General features: G+C 41.2%; 1 protein-coding gene across 1 annotated transcript in view; it reads right to left on the bottom strand.

The window, feature by feature from the left end:
• LOC120937061 (dynein heavy chain 5, axonemal-like) overlaps window positions 1–24330 on the bottom strand; it is a 342938-nt gene that overhangs the window by 237939 nt on the left and 80669 nt on the right. The window contains exons 24-29 of the mRNA XM_040350003.1: window positions 20804–21021; window positions 17766–17944; window positions 13679–13792; window positions 13415–13590; window positions 5521–5611; window positions 711–776 (exon numbers count right to left, since the gene is read on the bottom strand). Of these exons, the coding sequence (XP_040205937.1) occupies window positions 711–776; window positions 5521–5611; window positions 13415–13590; window positions 13679–13792; window positions 17766–17944; window positions 20804–21021 (844 nt within the window). The remainder of the gene's footprint in view (window positions 1–710; window positions 777–5520; window positions 5612–13414; window positions 13591–13678; window positions 13793–17765; window positions 17945–20803; window positions 21022–24330) is intronic.

Here is a 24330-nt window from a genome sequence, read left to right as displayed (position 1 = left end):
TAGTAAAAATATGCATGCTATCATATAAAGTGTGGTGGATTCTTTCTGAGAGTCTGATCGATTCCATTCTAGATATAACCTGGGGCCATGAAAGGTTTTGTGATTTCCAATTACATGCGATCATCCACTGTATAGCGCTGATGAAAGAGTGAATCAATCTGTTACATGGAAGGGGAACATCTGGGACCATGGAATATAGTAAACATATATTTGGGGTAAGGGAGATTTTTTTCTTGAGGGTGAACTCAAGTCTATTTACCAATTCTAGCCATATGGGTTTCAATAGTTTACATTCCCAAAAGATGTGGAAATAGTTACCCACTTCGGGCATCCCCTGAAGCAGTTCGGGGAGGTATTAGGGTAGAAGGTGTGGATTTTAGCCAGGGTCATGTACCATCTGGTGACAATTTTTAAAGGGGTTTCTCTAAAGGCAGAAGCACGATTACCTTTCCTAAGATTTTTGGATATATATTCAAAGTGACCCATGCACATACCCTTTGTTAAAAGAAAGCTCTTTTAAGCTGTACACAGGTTAGGCACTGAACGTTTTGTTTCTATTAAGCCCATCCATCCATTGCCTGTCTCAAAGTAAAAGCTAAATATGGATTTTCTGGTTATAAATATTGCTTTGCTAAGCCTCATTGTAAATTACTGTACTTACAATACATAAAAATTGTTCATGATATAATTAACTGGGAAAATTTACTTACTTTAACTTGCTTATCAAGTTCCTGCTTGAATATATCTTGCTTTTCCTTCAACAAGGTCTGTTTCACCTGTAACAATTGCATGGTAGAATAATAGTCAATGCTTCAGTCTGGTTAAGGATATATAATCTCTTCTTTTGATATTATCTCTTAATTAGGAATGCTAGCATCTATCCCTCTAAAGTTAAAACGTATTAAGTTTTAAAAAAAATTTAGTTGTTATCCTTAGCATTGAGTGATTTCCGGTGTTACATTTTATTAACTTGCTGTAAACTCTGGGCCAAATTCTCAAAAAGTCTGCGTAACTTAAATTTCAGCAGTTAAGTTACACTGACTTAAAATTTCTACCTAAGTGCCTGATCGTCAAAGCACTTAGGTAGAAATTACACGCTGTGTAACTTAAGTGCCGCCGTCGTAAGGCGGTCCTCCTCTCCTGGGGGCGTTTAAAATTTAAATGAGGCGCGCTCCCGCGCCGGCCGTACTGCGCATGCGTGTGACGTCATTTTCCCGACGTGCAGCGCGCGAACGTAATTAACGCCGGCCGGCTTTGAGAATTTCGACGGGACACTAAAGTTGCGACGGGTGAAAAAAAAAGACGCGCCGGGAAAACAAATAATTTTAAAAAAAAATGTCAGCGTCGCTCAGCATGCATTCCTGAGAGGGAGAACTCCATGCCAATTTTCAAAGAAAAAATCGGCATGGGTTCCCCCCCCCAGGAGCATACCAGGCCCTTAGGTCTGGTATGGGTTGTAAGGAGACCCCCCCCCACGCCGAAAAATTGACGTAGGGGGTCCCCCTACAATCCATACCAGACCCGTATCCAAAGCATGCTACCCGGCCGGTCAGGAATGGGAGTGGGGACGAGCGAGCGTCCCCCCCCCTCCTGAGCCGTGCCAGGCCGCATGCCCTCAACATGGGGGGGTTGGGTGCTCTGGGGCAGGGGGGCGCACTGCGGGCCCCCCCACCCCAGAGCACCCTGTCCCCATGTTGATGAGGACAGGACCTCTTCCCGACAACCCTTGCCATTGGTTGTCGGGGTCTGCGGGAGGGGACTTATCGGAATCTGGGAGTCCCCTTTAATAAGGGGGCCCCCAGATACCGGCCCCCCACCCTAAGTGAATGGATATGGGGTACATCGTACCCCTATCCATTCACCTGGAGGCAAAAAGTAAAATTTAGTAAACACACAACACAAGGCTTTTTAAAATAATTTATTATTCTGCTCCGGATGCCCCCCCTGTCTTCGTTATTAGCTCAATTAGCAGGGGGGGCTTCTTCTTCCACTCTCCGGGGGTCTTCCGCTCTCCGGGGGTCTTCCGCTCTCCGGGGGTCTTCTCCGCTCTCCGGGGGGGCCTTCTCCGGACTCCGGGGGGCTTCTTCCATCTTCTCCCCTCTTCCGCTGTTGACTCGGCGAACCCCGGTTCTTCTGCAGCTCTCCGGTGCCTTCTTCTTCAGCGCTGGCTGCCTGCTATGTTTGTGTGTTAGCTCGATTTCAAACAGGCAGCCGGCGCGGTCTTCTGTGGCGTCAGGGTCTTCTGGTCTTCTCCCCTCTTCCGATGTTGCCTCGTCGCCTGTTGTCGCTGTAATGATGGAAGCGCGCCTTGCATCACATTTATATAGGCATCACCGTCCCATCATGCTCCGGTAGGTACCCACGTGGTGGGTGCCTACCCACGTGCACCCACCACGTGGGTACCTGCCGGAGCATGATGGGACGGTGATGCCTATATAAATGTGATGCAAGGCGCGCTTCCATCATTACAGCGACAACAGGCGACGAGGCAACATCGGAAGAGGGGAGAAGACCAGAAGACCCTGACGCCACAGAAGACCGCGCCGGCTGCCTGTTTGAAATCGAGCTAACACACAAACATAGCAGGCAGCCAGCGCTGAAGAAGAAGGCACCGGAGAGCTGCAGAAGAACCGGGGTTCGCCGAGTCAACAGCGGAAGAGGGGAGAAGATGGAAGAAGCCCCCCGGAGTCCGGAGAAGCCCCCCCGGAGAGCGGAGAAGACCCCCGGAGAGCGGAAGACCCCCGGAGAGCGGAAGACCCCCGGAGAGTGGAAGAAGAAGCCCCCCCTGCTAATTGAGCTAATAACGAAGACAGGGGGGCATCCGGAGCAGAATAATAAATTATTTTAAAAAGCCTTGTGTTGTGTGTTTACTAAATTTTACTTTTTGCCTCCAGGTGAATGGATAGGGGTACGATGTACCCCATATCCATTCACTTAGGGTGGGGGGCCGGTATCTGGGGGCCCCCTTATTAAAGGGGACTCCCAGATTCTGATAAGTCCCCTCCCGCAGACCCCAACAACCAATGGCAAGGGTTGTCGGGAAGAGGTCCTGTCCTCATCAACATGGGGACAGGGTGCTCTGAGGTGGGGGGGCCCGCAGTGCGCCCCCCTGCCCCAGAGCACCCAACCCCCCCATGTTGAGGGCATGCGGCCTGGCACGGCTCAGGAGGGGGGGGGACGCTCGCTCGTCCCCACTCCCATTCCTGACCGGCCGGGTAGCGTGCTTTGGATACGGGTCTGGTATGGATTGTAGGGGGACCCCCTACGTCAATTTTTCGGCGTGGGGGGGTCTCCTTACAACCCATACCAGACCTAAGGGCCTGGTATGCTCCTGAGGGGGAACCCATGCCGGTTTTGAATTTAAAAATTGCCGTGGAGTTCTCCCTCAGGAATGCATACCAAATGCTGTCGCTGGAATGGGCCTTTACAAGGTTTGGCTAACTTTCCACATTGTAAAACCAGCCCTAATTTTGCGCCGGCAAATTCGGAACTTAGGCAGAAATCAAAGTGCTGAAATGCTTTGAAAATCTGCTTAAGTCCTCATTTGCATACGCAAAGCTGGATTTCAATGAGAAATGCCCCCAGTGGCGGATGCGGTACTGCATCCTAAAATCTGACCGTGTAAGTGTCTTACACATGTCAGATTTTCTGCCTAACTTTGGAAAAAGCCTTTTGAGAATCGTTTCCAAAGTTAGGCACAGGGATACGCAGGCTGAACAGCAGTTAAGTCTGCGTATCTCTTTTGAGAATTTGGCCCTCTATTACTAAATTACCTTATTGATTTGTAGATTGTCTGCATAGTGGCTATCAGCATTGCACTGCAATTACTTATGGTCCATGATTAACAACATCTAAAATAGCATGTATGCCACATGAACAGTGTATTGTCTTCAGCTCAGACATGACCAGCAGACGTGGTTTATTAGGAAGGAACAGTAAAGCACAGCCATTGTAAAAGCATTGACACAACCTAAAACTGTTTGCATTTGGCTGATCACTTTCACCATAAAAGATTACAGATATCCTTTTGGAAAGAAAATCATACCCTTGCATATTATCATTGTATTGGAAGGGAAGGAAGGAATAGGTCAGGAGCAAAAATAGGTCAACGTCCCACAACAGTACAAAGGGCAAGAAACCCAACTAATGGGACTTTTAAGACCTAATGGAAAGGTTATATCATAAATATGAATATAGAAATGGTACTAACAAAAATATATAAAGCCTCAAATAAGACTTTAATTGAATATTGAAATAAAAACAAATCTCGGCTGGTGAATTGGGTATTACATTTACAGCATAAAGAACAAAATACATGTGACCAATGTTCTACATGATCCTGGTGATTGTCACGATACATATACTGAGAACAAACATGAACAGAATCCCCTGACGCGTTTCAGAAAAAAATTATTTCGTTCTTCGGGGGTGTACATTGGTAGAACAGAGTCACTTAGGTTGTGAAAAATGCACTCTTTTTGTCCAGAGCAGGGTGAGGCAGTGCATTACTGGATTTTAAACAGTATAGGCACGTATTTGTAATGCTTTACATAGCTATACATACCTGTAAAAAGGGGCAACCTGAAGTGATATATCATGACTTAATTTTTCAACTAAAGTCACAATTTAAAGAGAAAGTAAAGTCTTCCTGTTTAATTGTACCTACAGGTAAGCCTATAATAAGACTTACCTGTAGTTACTGTAAATATCACCTAAACTTGCACCGTTTGTAAATCAAATCTCTGTCTTAGATATATGGGGCCAGATTCATGTACAATTGCGGCGGCGTAACGTATAGCATTTACGTTACACCGCCGCAAGTTTTACGGGCAAGTGCTTGATTCACAAAGCACTTGCCTGTAAACTTGTGGCGGCATAGCGTAAATTCGTCTGGCGCAAGCCCGCCTAATTCAAATAGGGCGTGTATCATTTAAATTAGGCGCGTTCCCGCGCCGAACGTACTGCGCATGCTCCGTTTTGAAATTTCCCGCCGTGCTTTGCGCGAAATGACGTCATACCGACGTAATTTTTTGAACGGCGACGTGCGTTACGTCCTTTCCTATTCACTTTCAATTCGGCGCGGGAACGATGGCCATACTTTAACATGGCAAGTCTAAATATAAGCCAAGAAATAGCAGCTGTAACTATACGCCGGGAAAAGCCGACTAGCGACGACGTAAGAGAATGCGACGACCGCGCGTACCTTCGTGGATCGCCGTAAACAGCTAATTAGCATACCCGACGCGGAAAATGACGCAAACTCCACCCAGCGGGTGCCGAAGTATTACACCTACGATCCGAAAGCGTACGAAGCCGTACGCCTGTCGGATCGAAGGCAGAAGCCGTCGTATCTTGGTTTGAGAATTCAAACTAAAGATACGACGCAGCAAATTCTCTGAATCTGGCCCTAGAAATTCTGTTCTATTTTGTAAAAAATATGTTTAATTACATCAGAATTGGAGTTACATTTTTAGGAATTTCACAGAGCAAAACATGTCTATTAAAAGGCATTTCACTTACAACATGAGTAAGATCCATTAGCTCCAACCATTTTTGTCTCAGATTTGCCACATCATTTACTTCTTCTCTAGGAATACGCAATTTATAAGACCTGTCAATCAGAAATTGATAGTAAAAAAAAAAGGATGCATTTAGTGTTACATATTCAGACTTTCACCAAGGGGTACTACATGCTGTACAGTTATGCATTATCATTTACATTGTCACAAGGTCTGTGACATAAAAATACACTGTTTTCTAGGATATGGACAATAGGCTACTAACTATAAAATACATTTATATATAAACTAAAGAACATTATAGAACACGTTTATAAAGCCATGAATGTGACATTCCGCAAATGTTCTCTATAGATTAATCAATCACTGTAATTAAAATACATGCACCAGGAAGATACAAAGGCAGCAAATGTTTGAGTAATGTTACATTCACTCTCTAATAAATACACCACAATGTGTACTTTTACATACAACTAGCATATACTGTATAGTTAAATCTGTGCTGACACCAGCCTTTTGAACTCCCCTGCACAGCCAGAATTGGAAAGGCCAACAGTGTCAGCCAATTAGGAGTTTTATTTTTTTAACAATGCTTTTCGGAGAAAAGCTAACAGAAGGGCAAAGCACAGAGATTACATGATCAATCTGCTACTTCGTCATTGTTCAGTCAATAAGAGGAAAGGATGGGTGTCAAATTTGCAATATGCAGAAAAGTAAGCTCTCCACCATCGAGTCTGACAAGCGTTACTGGAATACACGCTGCATAGATTTACAAATTGTTTGGTGAATAAAACTGTATATTTATTTCACCTGTTCATTTAGGTGTTGGTCTATAGTTCAAAAGTGTATTTATTAACTGTAGGGGTGTTATCATTAAAAACAGGAATTTTGACTCATCTGTAAAGTCCCTATGTTGAAGTACAGTACAGTAAAGAGCACAGGACTGGTATTTTTAAACAACTGTATGTGCACCTAAGTATTGTAATCCAATTTGGTAAACAGCCAGCTAGCAAGTCTGCCAGCTAGTGGTTCACATCAAATTAACCTACATGATAAAAAAAAAAAAAAACAGGGCAGTGCTATTTAAAAAAAAAAAAAAATTAAAAGTGAATACAAAAATATACAATATATAGAATGTTATCACGAAAAGCCTTGTTCCAAAAGTGTACACTCTCACTTTAGACAAAACAGTGCAGCGTGAGCCTGAAGTTCAGTATTGGGTGGATGCCCCCATTGGGTTTAAGAATTGTGAACTGGTTTGCACAGAAACCTTAAAACCATTAAACTGAAGAAACTGGTACCACCACTCCTTGTGCCTGAAGTTGGCACAAGGGGTCGTCAAATCTGTCTTTCTTTCATCTGAAATTGATAGATTGAAAGGTAAAAAGTGAAGAGGGGGCAGGGATAGCAACTCTATTTTGTACCCCTTTGATATTATAGATTGGACCCAGAAATTCACAATGTCTTGCATCCTGCCTGGCACAAAATTCATCAGACATCCATCTACTCTAAAAAAAGTGGGGCTGTCCCTTCATTGTGCAGAGGGTTTCTAAGAAGGCTTGATGGACCAAGCCTTGTGACAAAAGGAAATGTTAAGCCTTGGTTTTGAGGCTGATGCCTGTGAAGAATGAAAAGACCCCTTTCTTTGATTAGAGGTAGAAACTTTGGTAGTAAGAGACATAAGTTTTTTCTTGAAGGTTAGGAGTACTGTGTGGGGCATGGCTGTCACGGAACTGGAAATGTTACCCATAACCTTCATGGACACCCACAGAGGTTCCGGAGACGTGCAAGAGCGTGTGCCGCGCATCAGCGTGCATTGATGCGCGCTTGCGCACACGCACTCGCAATACTGCGCTTGCACAATGGCGCGCAATTGGCGTGACAGACACTATTTAAGCCAGCCAGTGACTACAGGACATTGCTGCATTATCTCCTCAGCTCCTTGTATACCTTGACCTTGCCTCCTGATCTGTGACTACCCGTTGTGACCCGGCTTGCCTAGACCTCGCTTCCTGATCTCCCAGTTTGACCCTTGGCCTACTTCTGGACTCTGCTACTGCCTCCTGATCACCTGGCTTGACCTTTGGCTTGTACCTTGACCCTGCTTGTGTATGACATTGGCTCATCCCTGTGTATGCTCTAGACTGACTTATCTGTGTAGGACTCCTAGCCTAGCTCCTGGTTGCTCTGTTTACCTGAACACCACAAGTTCAGCTCTGCCTGCTTCAGTCATCCCTCAGTGGCTAAGCTCATCTGACTGGCCAACCATGCATCTTTAGGGCACCCCGCTCCCTGTTCCCAACTCCAGGGGTGTGCTGCACTCAGCCGCAAGGAGAGCCCTCTTAGCATCGCGATCTCCATACACGCACCTGACAGGTACCTTGCCCCAATAACTTCCTTGATGAATTTGTCAAGGGATTCCTCAAAGAGACGTTCACAATCAAATGGCATGCATAGAAGACATTTCTTACAAGCATGTTAAGCAGATCCAGCTATTGGTCTCAAAATCCTGTGCACAGAGATAAGATTCTTGAAACTTGTCAAATTACAATTTCAAGAGCATCAACATGAGACAACAGGCTTGAAGGCATCAGCTTTAATTGTAAAATGAGAGCAGGGTCTTCAAAGACAAGTTCTTGGTCTCTGTTCATGTGTCTTGACCAGTTAGCAATTGCCTGGAAAATAGTCACGGCAGCAATTGCCAGCTGCAGGGCTGGGTGTGCAAGAGCAAGTAAGCCTTTTAAAAGAGCTTCAAAATGCCTATCAACAGAATTTTTAAAGCAACACCCTCTGTGTTTGTTTTTTATTGCAAACTGAAGTGACAGAATCCTGGAATAGACCATTTATTTTTAAAATTATTTTCCATAGGATAAATATTAGCAAATAGTTTAGGAGTAGTGAAAACTCTTTCAGGGTTGTGCCAGTCCCCAACCTCTGAGTATAAGGGAAAAGCATTTTTAATCTTAGCAAGTCTCCTGGTACCCCATAGGGGTCTGTTAAGGCTATGGAGGATCAGATTCTGGTAAGTAATGTGTCCACAGTGGAAAGCATTTGGTGCAAAGCCATAGTTTGTACCTCAAAAGCTTCAGAAGAGAGAAAATCCTCCACTGCCTCTGCTACAAAATGTCCTTTAACATTCCTCCATTGTAAATCCTTCAAGTAAAGGAGGTTCTGCCTCCGATTCCTAGGTCATGGGAAAAAGAGGATGTGTAGCGTTTTGGGCTTTGGAAACTGAAGGTTCTAAAAGTGCCAGAAGTTTTCCATAGAATTCAAACATAGTGGTAGAGAAATCTGTTTTTGCAAGATAGGTCAGGTCACATGGTTAGTGCCTGAGCGAGGTGGGAGCAATTTCAATATAAAACATTGCTCTAAGACAAGAATAAAAGCTATCACCCTAAGTGGTGTCCTGTGTTTCCTGTAGGCCGTCTTCCAATCGGATGTTATTAGATCTTTTAATCCCAGCTCCCTTAGGCCCATGATCCACTATTTTTGGAGAAGGCATCCCCAGCAGTATTGCCAACCTACCAGATTGAAATTTACTGGCATTTCACAAAAGTTACTAAATTACTATTTTAGGTGCAAATTTTAGTATTTACGCTAAAAACAAGTACGCTAGGCAAATAGCAATGTGATTTAATATAGATATTAAGGTAAAAAAACATATTTTTGTTATTTTCGATATAATAATGGCAAATTATTTAGTCACATCACCCCCTGCCTCCATCCCCCTCTGCCACCAACACCCCCTGCTTTCACCCTCCTCTGCGGTGCCACAATCTCCCCCTGCCTCCGATCTCCCCCTGCCTCCAATCTCCCCCTGCCTCCTATCTCCCCCAGGCCCCCTGCCTCCAATCACCCCCTGCCTTCATCGACCCCTGCCTTCATCCCCCTCTGTGGTTCCACCAACAACCCCTGTTTCCATCCCCCACCTTCTGCTGTGCCACAACCCCCCTCTGCGGTGCCACCAACACCCCCCGCCTCCAATCACCTCCTGCCACTAACTCCACCTGCCTCCAATCTCCCCCTGCCTCCATTGCCCCCTGCCTCCATCCCCCTCTGCGGTGCCACTGCAGCCACCATCCCCCCCTGCCTCCAATCTCCATGCGCAGTTCCAAGCCGAAACCGATCTCGGCTATTTTTACTGGCACATTCCCGCAACCACGGACATTTACGAACGTGGGGAAAAAGTGCCCGTTTTTTCGAACTGTCCGTAAAAATACGGACGGTTGGCAACACTGATCCCCAGTGGCATACTCACAGTTTCACAGCGGAATGGATGGAGCTTTGTGTGTCCAGAAAATGAGCCACTATAAGACAGACACTGACTGAGTTCCTGTGGCTGTGTCTCTGTAAAAGATGATGACAGAAATGCAGCAAAGGAATCAGGCGGGTGGACCCACCTGACCTCTGCTTATCCCTGCTGAGCAAGCGGATGACAGGTCTGTGTCTACTCTGCTATACAAAGCGGACATGGACACAACCCCGCTGTTTTCTATGGGGTGTTTAGATAGAAACGAACCGCCTATCCGTTTCAAATGGACTGTCATCCGACCTGCCGGTTGGATGGGGATCCCCCATCCGTCTGTTTTCGGCTATACAGGTTTGGATTGGAGGGCGGCAGGTGTCAGTGGACATATGTCCGCTGACATCCGCTGCTCTATAGAGAACAATGGCTGGTGGATCTGACCGGACCGCCCATGTGAAACCAGCCTTAGGAGGGGAAAAAAATCCAAATTTAAAAATGTTCACTGAGAGGCATTAGAGACAAAATGGCAGAGAGTCCATAGTAAAGGGAATAACACAAAGTCCTCTTCTCACTATACCTCATAATGTGCTATGACCTGCGGTTAGTGTTTATAGTCGGAAACTGGATTTAACATACAGAGAAATTTTGTCTTGAGTTATCCCTAATGCTGGGCCAGCAACAGTCCAGGCATTGCTCGTCATGATTGTCATACCCGACCATGGAGCCTCATGAAGTGGGCAGGGTACATTTAAAGGGCAGTCCTAGCAAAAAAATTTGCCAGTGTACAGTCACCTGAAGGTAACAGGGAATATCTCATAGTCTATGAATATCAGTCCAGTGTCCTGTACTCTATGAATAGGACTAATTGTTTATTTCATGTTAAGTGAGTCTTACTATAGAAAAAATCTTGCAGTATGAGGATACAATGGTTTTTACAATTTTCTGCTATAATTGTCGTGCATGTGGATCTGCTTCATTGATGTTGTCAATATGCAATTTCTGCTTTAATAAGATACAGTCACAGTGAAAATCCATAATAAGTCACAGAAATGTACAAGAAAACACTGATGCAGAGGTTTGTTAGGCAGAATGCAGGTATGTCACAATGGAAAAACAGGTCTACAGATTTCCTGTGTGCTGCCACAGGTGAGTTTTTACTTCCCCCAACCTGCATGTACCAATGTAGATTCCAGTGTCCAAGTAGGCATGCTTATATCAATGGAGGGAAAATATTGTGCCTATGCAAATTTACTACGCCATCTAAACTGCTTTAAAAACAACATTTTGAAAAAGAACATTTCAGTATGTGCTGGAAATGTGTTTTACTTTCCCATGGCCTAGTTTTCAATCTACTGAAAAAAAAATCAAAAACAAAGGATTTTATAATTTAACCAATAGCAACTTGTCATGAGAACCTGATGTTGGTAGTTCCCATCAAAAGGCTTCAGGTTATAAAAGCAAAACCTTATAAATCTCCCCCCCCCCCCCGACATTAAATCTAGCCCTAACACTTAACCTTTACACTCATCCAAACCTTAATCCTAGGGCTAAAACTTAAAATTAACCCTTAACACTTAACCTGAACCTTAAAACCTAAACAACAAAGTCCCTAAACCAGTAGCTCTTAATTTTAAGCCCTAACCTTAAGTTCTACCAATACCTCAGTTTCAAATTCTAATACTTGCTGCCTCTTATGCATTATATTAGCACCAATAAATGCACAATTGTGATTCAAAAGGATAGTTTACTTAAGCTGCTGCAACTGCACTGAATTTGAGCCATGACACTAATGCACAATCAGCACTCCCCATTATTTATCAAACTTTACATAACTGACGCTAATCTGACAGAGCTGTTTGACACAGTAAAGCTTTATTTAAGACGCTGGTTAGGAGTGTGCGTAAGGCACGTAAAGATCTGCCAACTATGTCGTAGAGAACCAAGTTTTTAAATCAATTTAGCATATGACTTTGATTTTTTATATAGCATAAGTGTGATAGCTGTAGAATATGCACGTTAGCCTAATTTTGTGCAAAAAAAAAAAAAAAAAAATCTATATAAATTTTAAAACAGGCATAACGTACCTTGATCTAAAATAGCATTCATGGAAATAAGTGGGTGGTGGTCATTAACAGGCATAGTAGCTGACTAACAATATTACACCTGGATTACTTATTAAATTACAATTAAAAAATTAAAACTCAGTTGCACCTAGCAACCGTTATCCAATGTTTATGAATTATCTCAGCTTGCTATCACTATGAATGTAATAGCTAGACTTTTTTTATAAGTAGATGATTGCTACTGTAAACTGAGGACCAAATAGAAAAATCAGCAAAGTGGGAACTAGTTCAACCAGAGGAGTAAATGACTGCTTATGTAGAAAAGCTGCATGTCATTCTTTTTCTTAAGAAAAAAATAATACTTTTTGTGGTCTGCTGCATGCTGTATCTTATGTATAAATTCAAAAAGCTAATCTATGTCGAAGAACATGCTGCCATGTTTATATAGTCCTCATGTATATACTGTATGTAACAACTGCACCTGTGAAAATTAAAGGATCACTAAAGGAATTTTTTTTTTTAGCTAAATAGCTTCCTTTACCTTACTGCAGTCCTGGTTTCATGTCCGCATTGTTCGTTTTTGCTTTGAAGTTGCTGTAATTCTGCTCTGATCTCCACACTTCCTGCTTGTCTGGCTCCTTATGAAAAAACTCATGGGAGCTTCTCACTGTGGTCTAAGCTGTGTGTCTAAAACTCCTCAGAACCAATCAGATTCATTTTAAAAACAAAACACTGCCCTGGATTTGTTTGTTTTGTTCTGTGGGTCTCTTTACTTCACATAAACATGAAACCAGTTTAAAACCGAAAGTGAAACTAGAGGCACATTATATGATAGAATTTAATCTATTTTTAATCATTTTTAAAAGGAATCAGTTAACTTTTATGTCTCTATACCCTGTAAACAGTCATTTCAGCAAAAAAAAATGTTTCCTTTAGTGACCCTTTAAACCTAATGCAAGCTTTTTATTCAGGGTTTGTTTCAAATTTTGGAGCAGTGGGTGGTTCTATTGGCACCCTACCACCTGACATCCTTTGATCCGAAAATCAAAGGAGCCAGATGGATAGTTCTCAGCCAAAACAGTGACTGTGGCCAATCGCCTCCTCACTGCATTTTTTAACCCTAAAAATGCAGATCCACTGCTCCGCAACCAAGTGCATTGCATGTGGTTGCAGAGCAGTTGTAGCATGACCCAGTTCTCTTGAATAGGATGCAATCGGCGGTGATACTGTCAATCAAATGCAACAAGGTTTTTAATTTTTGATGTGGCAGCAAAGCATCAGGTGAAGGTCCCCAGCATGAAGCCACTCTGGGCTATACACATGCTGGGGACCTTCATGGGTGGTAAAATTGCATCTCAACTATCTGCTTTTACCGTCACCTGGTCACTCATGTGAATGAGCCTTAAAAGAGATACTTGTGAAGGAAGCTGCCTAATTTTGAAAGAACAATCAAAGTAGTGCAATAATTGCCCTTGATTTTCAGGTACATGCTGTGCTCTTTCCTTTGCAAACTGTCTTTTCAATGCTTCTGTCATGATATGGTAAAATAAAGTTGATTTAATTGACTAGTATGACATATTATTTACCTTAAATGCTCATACATGACTTCTATATGCCGATACACTTCATCTATTTTATTTTCCATGTCGTGCAGATCTTCTAGAAGTGTTAAGATGGAGTTTAACTGCTCCAGGCTTTCAACTGGAGTGGTGAGCTGCTGCCATACTGTCTCTCTGTATTGAACAGCGTGGTGAAGTTCATCCTGAAAGATATTTAGAAAATAATGCCACTGACTATGTTTACGGTCATTAAAAGAAAAACAGAAATAATATTTCATAAGAAGTGTGTACCTTAACACGCTGATGTAATATTGTTGCATAATGCGACTTCCAACTTCCTGCAAATCCTTTTAATGTATCCTTCATCAAAGAGTAATCAAGACAAATACAGCCTAATTCCATAACCTATTAAACAAAGCAAAAATATTTTCACACCAATACAGTAGTAAAAATTGATACTTGCATGCCTATACATACAGGCATATGTGTGAGCAAAATATATAAGGGTCTCAAACCAAAGTATCAGTTTTTGTATGGAAGCAGGATATGTTTTATCAAATTATATACAGTATAGAAATATTCTGTTTAAAGCAAGCAAGCATAAAATAAAATAGATTTTTATTTCAAATTTCTTTTTTTTCTTTTTTATAAATTGTTAAGAAATTAAGATTAAGATTTGTGGTTATAGAAAATATTAGCCCATTGGGGTACAGGTATAACAATAAGTGTTATTTTAAACACGAGAAAATACAGACCAAATGTGAAATTAAAACAGTAATCTACACACCCCACAACAAACGAAGAAATATAGATATATAGCAGATGCTTACAGTCATTGGTAACATGCCAAGCCATCTATTTTCCATCATGTAGTCAGAAAATTACAGCGTAAATCTAATTTATTGCTTTATTCAGCACTCCAATTATGGGTGCCTTTTATTTTTTTTACTTATGTTTTGTTTCCGAAGGACAGACCTATGAAAACTCATGGAAACTAAAAAAAGATGCTGTTCATAGCAATCATTCAGCTTCCAGTCACATTTCTTGGCTTACAAAAATTAAATCGAACATCTAAGTGGTTGCTATGAGCAACACAATACTTTTCCTTTTTTTTTTCAATAAAAAAAAAAAAAAAAAGTCATCACCCCATCATTTTAGTCTTGAGCAACAATATCTATATACTGTATAATAAGCAACATTTATGAACCAATCACTCTTTTGGGTTATTATTTTCAGATACAGGCATTTTAAATATTGCATCTACTCTGCTAGAATTATTTTAGACCTGACAAATTCCATTACCCCCTCTGGATACCCTGCTAGTATTGAAAGTCCTGTGGTTTTTACCCAATGTACGATTGGTAACTGTTTAATCACTCTTACACTTGAGATGTTTGTTATGCATATGTGTAGTCTGAGGTTGTGTGGTCTCGGCACTCGTTTAGAATACCAGAGTTGATCTACATGAGTGATATGTGGATGACATCATTGGAATCCGCACACATCACATTTTGTTTCCTTTCATCAATGACTGTGTACATGAGAGATGCACTCTACAAATTACTTATTAATGCTCTATGGTTCTGATGTGTTTACTAAGTTCAAAGTGCAGTAAACCTCAGAGTACTTGGGGACCATATGCATGAGACCTAACAATATTTCAGTATTCTGTTGTTGGTAAAATGTTGTGATTTGTAGCCTTGCTTTCACCTTTCTTATAATATAGAGGAATTTGTTGTGTATCACAAGAGGGACTTGCTGGTAGAATTGTTAAACTCCCACTGAACACTGCAGCCAGGCTGTGTATACAGTAATAAAAATAGGGATTCCTTTACTTTGGGTTGAAATACATTGTGTTGCCGGAACATAGTAAAGTCCTATTGCTGGTTTTTACTCAAGACAGCAGCCCACATTTCCAGCAGCACTGTTGCAACTTGCAGGGCCCCAAATGTATTACTGTACAGTGCCTTGAAAAAGTATTTATACGACTTGAAATTTTCCACATTTTGTCATTTTACAACCAAAAAAGTAAATGGTATCTAACAGCTTTGCATATCTAGACAGTGACATTTTGCCCATTCTTCTTCGCAAAATAGCTCAAGCTCTGTCAGATTGAATTGAGAGTGTCTGTGAACAGCAATTTTCACGTCTTGCCACAGATTCTTAGTTGGATTTAGGGCTGGACTTTGACTGGACCATTCTAACACATGAATATGTTTTGATCTAAACCATTCCATTGTAGCTTTAGTTGTATGTTTTCTGTTGTTGCCCTGCTGGAAGGTGAACCTCTGCCCCAGTCTCAAGTCTTTTGCAGACTAACAGGTTTTCTTCTAAAATTGCCCTGTATTTGGCTCCATCCATCATCCCATCAACTCTGATCAGCTTTCCTGTTCCTGCTGAAGAAAAGCATTCCCACAACATGACGCTGCTACCGTTATGTTTCATGCTGGGGATGGTGTGTTCAGGGTGATGTGCAGTGTTAGTTTTCCACCACACATAGCTTTTTGCTTTTAGGCCAAAAAGTAAAATTTTGGTCTAATCTGACCATAACACCTTCTTCCACATGTTTGCTGTGTCCCCCACATGGCTTCTTACAAAGTACAAACAGGACTTCTTATGGCTTTCTTTGAACAATTGCTTTCTTCTTGCCACTCTTCCATAAAGGCCAGATTTGTGGAGTGCTTGACTAATAGTTGTCCTGTGAACAGATTCTTCCCCCTGAGCTGTGGATCTCTGCAGCTCCTCCAGAGTTACCATGGACCTCTTGACTGCTTCTCTGATTAATGCTCTCCTTGCCCGGCCTGTCAGTTTAGGTGGACGGACATGTTTTGGTAGGTTTGCAGTTGTGCCATACTCTTTCCATTTTCAGATGATGGATTGAACAGTGCTCCGTGAGATGTTCAAAGCTTAGGATACTTTTATATAACCTAACCCTGCTTTAAACTTCTCCACAACTTTATCTCTGATAAAGGCTTCACAGAACAGCTGCATTTCTACTGAGATTAAATTAAACACAGTAGTAATTTAGAGTAATAGAGTACACACATAGTGGACTATATTTACTAATTAGGTGACTTCTGGCAATTGGTTACACTAGATTTTAGTTTGGCTACTTTCACACTGTAGCAGCGGCCACGTTAGCGGTAAAGCGCAGCTTGTTTTAGCTGTGCTTTACCGTCGTTTTAGTGGCTCTTTTTGTCCACTAGTGCCCATGCATTACAATGGGCAGGGGCAGTTTAGGAGCGCTGTATACAGTGCTCCCAAACCGCCCCAAAATGTTGCTTGCAGGACTTTTTGTAACGTCCCGCAAGTGCACCACCCCAGTGTGAAAGTACTCGGGCTTTCACATTCGGGCCGAATGGGAGGTGGTTTTCAGGCGCTAAAATGCCGGAAAACTGCCTTCAGTCTGAATGGGGTCTTAGGGGTATCAGAGTAAAGGGGGGCTGAATACAAGTGCAAGCCACACTTTTCAGATATTGATTTGTAAAAAAAATTGAAAACCATTTATCATTTTCCTTCCATTTTATAATTATGTGCAACTTTGTTTTGGTCTTTCACATAAAATCCCAATAAAATATATTTAAGTTTTTTGGTTGTAACATGACAAAATGTGAAAAATTTCAAAGGGGATGAATACTTTTTCAAGGAACTGTATATGCAGTCTGAATAAATTTCAGCAGCCATTCTCAACCAGGGCTCCTCCAGAGGTTACTAGGGATAGCTTAAACTATGGCTAAGTGATCTACCATCAGATGGTGCCTTCATAGTTCCAGTTTTATCCCCACTTGGCTATGCCAATAGTATGACACCAATGATAATTTTAGCTGTCTGTTAGGGTGGTTTTCTAACCACCACTGTAATGCGGGACAAGCAATCTTTCCACCGACCACCAAATGTATGAGACAATTTCCTAATGACCACCTAATGACCAATTTCCTAACCACGGGTTCATTGAGACGTGAAAATAATAGAGTTCCTTTGTAGTAAAAAGGTTCAGAAAGGCTGCTTTACAGTTATAAGTAACAAGGGATTAATAGGGCTTTAACAGGGTTTTAATATTGCTAACAACTCTTTGATTTGGGACTAGCTGGGGCAGTGAGTGAGCATATTGTTTCAAAAATGTAGTCCTGCAAAATGTCAGCAGCTCTAAAATTCCCTTCTGAAATAAAAACTTACTAATTGATTTTCTCACAATCCTTTGGCAGTTTTACAAAGTATAAACATGGGTTGGATTGAAAATGACTCATTTTGTGATTCAGCTCCTGGAGCTTAAAACATGCAAAAAAGCAAAGCCCCTCATTTACTAGTAATATCAAGAAATATTAGGGCAGAATTTTCTGAGATGGGCGAGATATGATTGGTCATATAATGTCCTTACCTCCGGATAACCTTTAATTTTTTCTTCAATATCTAAAAGTCGTTTCACTTCCCTGTGAATGGTTGCAAGGCATGGATTGCCTATTAAAAACTCCTCGCTCTGTTTATACATGTTATCCGCCCACAGGAAGTCATAACAGCTTAGACTGAAAAGATGCTTCTTTACCACTGGGTGAAGATCTTTAATAAAATGACAATTCATTATTATATAGAAATATATTTTACTAAACAATGTACAAGTTACTGTGATTGATTTAAGGCTGCCCAGTAACATAGGATGCATTAAATAGATTTTAATTTTTTGTGAAACACAGTACACGGAGTCTTGCATTCTATAATCTCCCACTCTATCCACCTAGCACTTTTGAATGTTCTTACCCACCTTTGTGCCCCAGCACCTGCTGTTACATTCACCTTAACTTAAAAAATTCAACATGTAGAGTTGGACACCCTCATAATGGCCACAGCAGAGGTGAAGACCCAGGAACTCAGCTTACTATAACTCTCCAGTACTTACAATAATCTGAAATATCAGTCTTGGGTGGACTTGGTTTAAAGTAGTATTACACTCAAAAGCAAACATTTATTATATTGCAGCATACCAATTCTTGGGTGTGATGGCTGCATTTGTTTTCTTTTTAGGCTTTCCCTCTCATATTTTCATCCAGGGATGCAGCCAGTAAGTCTGTTGTTTTTTTTTTAGAAGAAGCTCTCTTCCAGATGTATCCGTTTACAGGAATGTTCAACTTTTATTTATTTTTGTAAAGCCTTTATTTCAACATGAAAAAAACAGTTTACTGTAACTGATTTTAAAGTGTGATCTGGAGTTTGGATTTAGTTTGTTATGCCCTGTACACACGAGCAGAATTCCCGTCGGAAAAAAGTTGGAGGGTTTTTCCAACGGAATTTCGCTCAAGCCTGCCTTGCATACACACGGTCACACAAAAGTTTGGTGAACTTTTGACTGCCAAGAACACCGTGACATAAAAGACTACGACGAGCCGAGAAAATTAACTTATATGCCTCTGAGCATGCGTTGATATGTTTCCGAGCATGCGTCGGAATTTTGCGCTTTGGAATTTGTACACACGATAGGAAATTCCGATCGAATTTTTTCCTGACGGCAAAATAGAGAACCTGCTCTCTTTTTCCAGCAGTTTTTCCGTTGAAAAAAGTCTGATGGAGAATACACGCGGTCGGGATTCCCGACCAAAAGCTCTCATCTGACTTTTTTCAACGGGAAAACCGATCGTGTGTACGGGGCATTCGTGTATTTAAAGCTACTAGTATATCTAACACTCCCTTCCCCCCAGACTGATAATATTGCTGTCCAAAAGTGTGCTCATTCATCCAGAGTGGGGGCACTCTGATACAGGAGGCGTGTTACTCCTGTATATATACTGTATATATACAGTATACAGGGTGATTGAAAAGTAACTCCCTATTTTAAACTATTTATACATTTTTTATATGAAGTTACTTTTTTCTCAATTCTTTAATGTATGTTCCTTAAAGCGGATCTCCCGCGGCCCTCCCCCTTTTTTTTTTTTTTTTGGCATTATATTTTTGAAAGCATATCAAACGAGTTACTCACTTCTCTGCTGTTTCTAATCATCCGCACAGCGATTTCGTCTGGAATCATAACTTTTATTTTGTCAGGAAAGCCGTTTCCATTTTGCTTGTGGGCATGAGAAGCCCACAAGCACTTACTTCCTTGTTTTGGTGAATGCTGAACTCCCAGCATTCACTGCCTCTCGTTCCTGCACATGCTCAGTTCCGTGGCCGCCATCTTGCTACACCCCATACTCCTGCACAGTAATGATAGTGAGAAGGGGGCAAGCGGACATCTTGTTACACCCACCGGAGTTTTAGACTTCAGTTATTTTAAACACAAAACAGATACTGTATTTAAGCATATAAGCTCCGTTTTGTGTTGAAAATAACTGTGAAATCTAAAACTCCGGTGGGTGTAACAAGATGTCTGCTTGCCCCTTCTCACTCTATCATTACTGTGCAGGAGTGTGGGGTGTAGCAAGATGGCAGCGAGGCTCCGCAATGGCTCCTGGGGGCAATGAGAAAAGCTCCCAGGAACCATATGACGCACTACCCGCTGAATACCCACAGACGAGGGGACAGGAAGCCGAGTGACAGATGCTGTAATCAAAGGAACTGTCACAGAAAAAAAAAAAAAAAGTTTTGTACTACATTAGAGTATGCTATTTGATTAAACAAATGTTTACAAATAGGGTGGAGCTCCGCTTTAATCTATGACATGACTTCAGATAGGATTGTGGGTCCTTTTATCTTTTCGCGATACCATGAATGTCGAAAGTATCTCACTATGCTGCAAGATTAAATCTGGCCAGTTGTCAATACCTGGGAGACTTAATTTTTATGCAAGATGGTGCTCCCCCACATTTTGCTATTATTGTTTGTGAATGGCTGAATGAACATTTTCCTGGGAAATGGTTTGGTCGACGTGGTCCGCATTAGTGGCCGGCCAGAAGCCCTGATTTAACACCCTGCGACTTTTTTCTTTGGGGTTGGTTGAAGGAACAGGTTTACTCTACAAAACCGAAGAACTTGAAGGGCGACTACGAGAAGTTATTTCTGCCATCCCACAAGAGTTCCTGCGAAGCAGCTTCAGAGGCTGCAGGCGAATGCTGGTGCACATATCGAATTTTAAATAAAACTCCATGTTATGTGTGTTCCTCTCATTTTTTTTTTTTTTTTTTTAATAATGATTAAAAAATCAATTATAATCTTTTTTTTAAATAAGGAGTTACTTTTCAATCACCCTGTATATATAATTGTTGTCTCAGCCTTTTTCACAATGGAAAGTTAGACACCCTCATAATGGCCATAGTAGGTGTGCAGACCCAGGAACTCAACTTAGTATAACTGTCCAGCTCTACCATAATCTGAAATAGTATTTTGTTGGACTTGGTTTAATATTATATTATGTATTTACTTTCGTACAATAAACTTTTATATACAAATATAAAAATAAAATATTAATAGAAAACTGTTTGTATATACCTCTCATTGTCTCAACCTTTCTCACAATGTGTTGCAGCTTGTTGTTTGCAGCTATGGACATATTAAAAGCTTGCCCCTTTCTTTCTCCAGACCACCAGCTCAAAGAATCACTGATGTTTATAATGGAAAGAACAACTTGCTTGATGGTGTCCTGGGCAACATCCATAGTGGGATCTATAAGGATGTGTGGAATTTTAAAGATGAGAGAAAGCTTAAACCTGCAGAGGGAAAAAAAAGCTGAGGTGAGGTTTATGGAATACGTCAGATAAAGGTGACCACCTTTAGAGACACGTACCTATATGTATTGCCATTTTGAAATCCAACATTACCAGTAATAATTTGTAAGCGTATGTGAAGTTCTACTGGGTAAAATGTATAAAATCAGCACCAGTTACAGATATTAGCAACCTCAGGTCATATACCATGTTGCTAGACCTCCAGTATTTTAGAAAAACATAAGGGAAAGTGTCTGCATCCCAAATGGAAAGTGTCCAAAGATAGCAGATAAGCTAACTGGAAACCAGAGCTTCCGTACAAAGCTTTGAATCTCAGCCTGCAACATGTTAACTCAAAACAGAGCAGATCATGATGCAAGATGTCAAATCATGAATAATTAAAGAAGATTGTTGACTCAGCACTCATGGGTATAATGTACTTCCAGCAACCATGGGGATTATCTTGTTTATTAGCAGAAGCAGTAAAATATGATATTTCAAAAGCATCATGGACATGACCACAAGCCATACATGTTACACTAAGCCCTAATAAATACTGTATATGGGATTACCACCATAATACTTTATTATTCAGGTTTTTCAAAGACAGCAAAGCCTCTGTATTATTTGAATATACATCTTTATGTTCTTATATTGAATAATAGGCAGAAATCACAAACCATATTCAATATTGCTATGTTAGAGATAATACCTTTGTATAATGACAGGGTATATGCATCTTGTATATGAATAGATTATGTCAGGAACTTATGAGCTCCTGCTCTGTCATAGCTGCTGGTTCCAGCACCTTGGTTTTGGCTATAGCATTTTCCTTGTCTGCCTGTCCACCTGCAAGGTGATTAATTGTGGCCAGACCTGATATAAGCTAGCCAAGCTTGCAGTTTCATGCTTGTGATAGAGTGTGTAATACCTGATCAAGCTGCCTGTTTGTCTGCCCTGCTAGATTGGATTTCCCTGTGTATGAAAGAACAATATCGACTATCCTCTGAACTCTGCCTGCCTTTTACCTGGACTGTCATTGAACCACTCTGCCTGTCTGCCAACCGCAAGTACCTGTTTGCTTTGCTCAGTTTTGCCTGCCCTGGCACTATATCATTGTGTATAAGACCTGGGGGCAACCGAGTGCCAGTAGGAATGCTTGCCTTATAGAAAATGGGGCTGCCATAGATGAAATACACAGCAGCTAGCTAAAGTGTCTGACCACCTGTTTTGGGGGTAAGTTTGACAGAGTTTCTCTGACTTTGCCATGTCTAATTTTTATTTTTATTTTTTTAATCCACTAAATGCATGTCATTTTGTTATTAATGCTATCACTTTAAAAATTGTTTACCTAAGCAGACTTTCTGTGATAGGGCAGCAGAGCAAGTCACTTACTAATTAATATTAATTACCTACAGTACAGACCAAAAGTTTGGACACACCTTCATTCAAAGCGTTTTCTTTATTTTCATGACTATGAAAATTGTAGATTCACACTGAAGGCATCAAAACTATGAATTAACACATGTGGAATTATACATAACAAAAAAGTGTGAAACAACTGAAAATATATTTCATATTCTAGGTTCTTCAAAGTAGCCACATTTTGCAGCAGACACATCTCTAGAACTGTTAAGAGGAGACTGTGTGAATCAGGCCTTCATGGTAGAATATCTGCTAGGAAACCACTGCTAAAGAAAGGCAACAAGCAGAAGAGACTTGTTTGGGGTAAAGAACACAAGGAATGGACATTAGACCAGTGGAAATCTGTGCTTTGGTCTGATAAGTCCAAAATTGAGATCTTTGGTTCCAACCCCCGTGTCTTTGTGCGACACAGAAAAGGTGAATGGATGGACTCTACATGCCTGGTTCCCACCGTGAAGCATGGAGGAGGAGGTGTGATGGTGTGGGGGTGCTTTGCTGGTGACACTGTTGGGGATTTATTCAAAATTGAAGGCATACTGAACCAGCATGGCTACCACAGCATCTTGCAGCGACATGCTATTCCATCCGGTTTGCGTTTAGTTGGACCATCATTTATTTTTCAACAGGACAATGACCCCAAACACACCTCCAGGCTGTGCAAGGGCTATTTGACCAAGAAGGAGAGTGATGGGGTGCTGCGCCAGGTGACTACCTCTTGAAGCTCATCAAGAGAATGCCAAGAGTGTGCCAAGCAGTAATCAAAGCAAAAGGTGGCTACTTTGAAGAACCTAGATTATGAAATATATTTTCAGTTGTTTCACACTTTTTTGTTATGTATAATTCCACATGTGTTAATTCATAGTTTTGATGCCTTCAGTGTGAAACTACAATTTTCATAGTCATGAGTCATGAAAATAAAGAAAACTCTTTGAATGAGAAGGTGTGTCCAAACGTTTGGTCTGTACTGTATATAGTGGCTAGTTGAGAACCTTTCCGTTTTGTACTAATTGGATGTAGTGGAAAAGGCGATGAATCTTGCCCCTTCGTGACAAAAAAAAAATATTGCCTTTAGTTATACTTTAACCTCCCTGGCGGTATCCCCGAGCGTGACTCGGGGTGGGTTTTTCTTGCTGCGATCGGTATCCCCGAGTCACGCTCGGGGTAGACATGCAGAGCCTGCAGCGTGCGCTGACTTACCTTCTCCTGGATCCAGCGATGTCACCACGCTGTGTGAGCGAGCGGGACCTCGCTCGATTCACACAGCGTCCTCCTGTGCCGCCGATCTCCGTTCCCTGCGACGTTACGACGCACGGGAGCGGAGATCGGCGCCAAATTCAAAAAAGTAAACAAACACTATACATACAGTATACTGTAATCTTATAGATTACAGTACTGTATGTAAAAAAAACACACCCCCCTTGTCCCTAGTGGTCTGCCCAGTGCCCTACATGTCATTTTATATAATAAAAACCTTTCTTTCTGCCTGAAAACTGTAGATTGTCCATAGCAACCAAAAGTGTCTTTTTATGTCAAAAATAGTTTTAGATCAGCTAGAAAACAGCGATAATAAATTATAATCACTTGCAGAATTGTGCGATAGCGATTTGCGGGGGAAATTCGTCATAAAAAAAAAATAATAATGACAGCAACAATTCTGCAACTGAAAAAATTTCAGTGATTTTGATTTGATTACATTATTGAATAATTTTTATTTTAATTATATTATTACTTGCTATAATTATTTATAATTATTTATTATATTATAATTTAAAATTTTGTTTTTAAAAAAATGTCACACCCGGGATGCCTATTAGATTCTTGTTTGGTCAGATTTAAGTGAGTTATTCCTAAAAATCACAGGCCTACAGTATAAAACACCAAATTTCC

The sequence above is a fragment of the Rana temporaria genome, chromosome 4, assembly GCF_905171775.1.
Source record: "Rana temporaria chromosome 4, aRanTem1.1, whole genome shotgun sequence".
NCBI lineage: Eukaryota > Metazoa > Chordata > Amphibia > Anura > Ranidae > Rana > Rana temporaria.
Note: the sequence above shows the minus strand (reverse complement) of the source record. Positions and strands in the feature narration are given on the sequence as shown.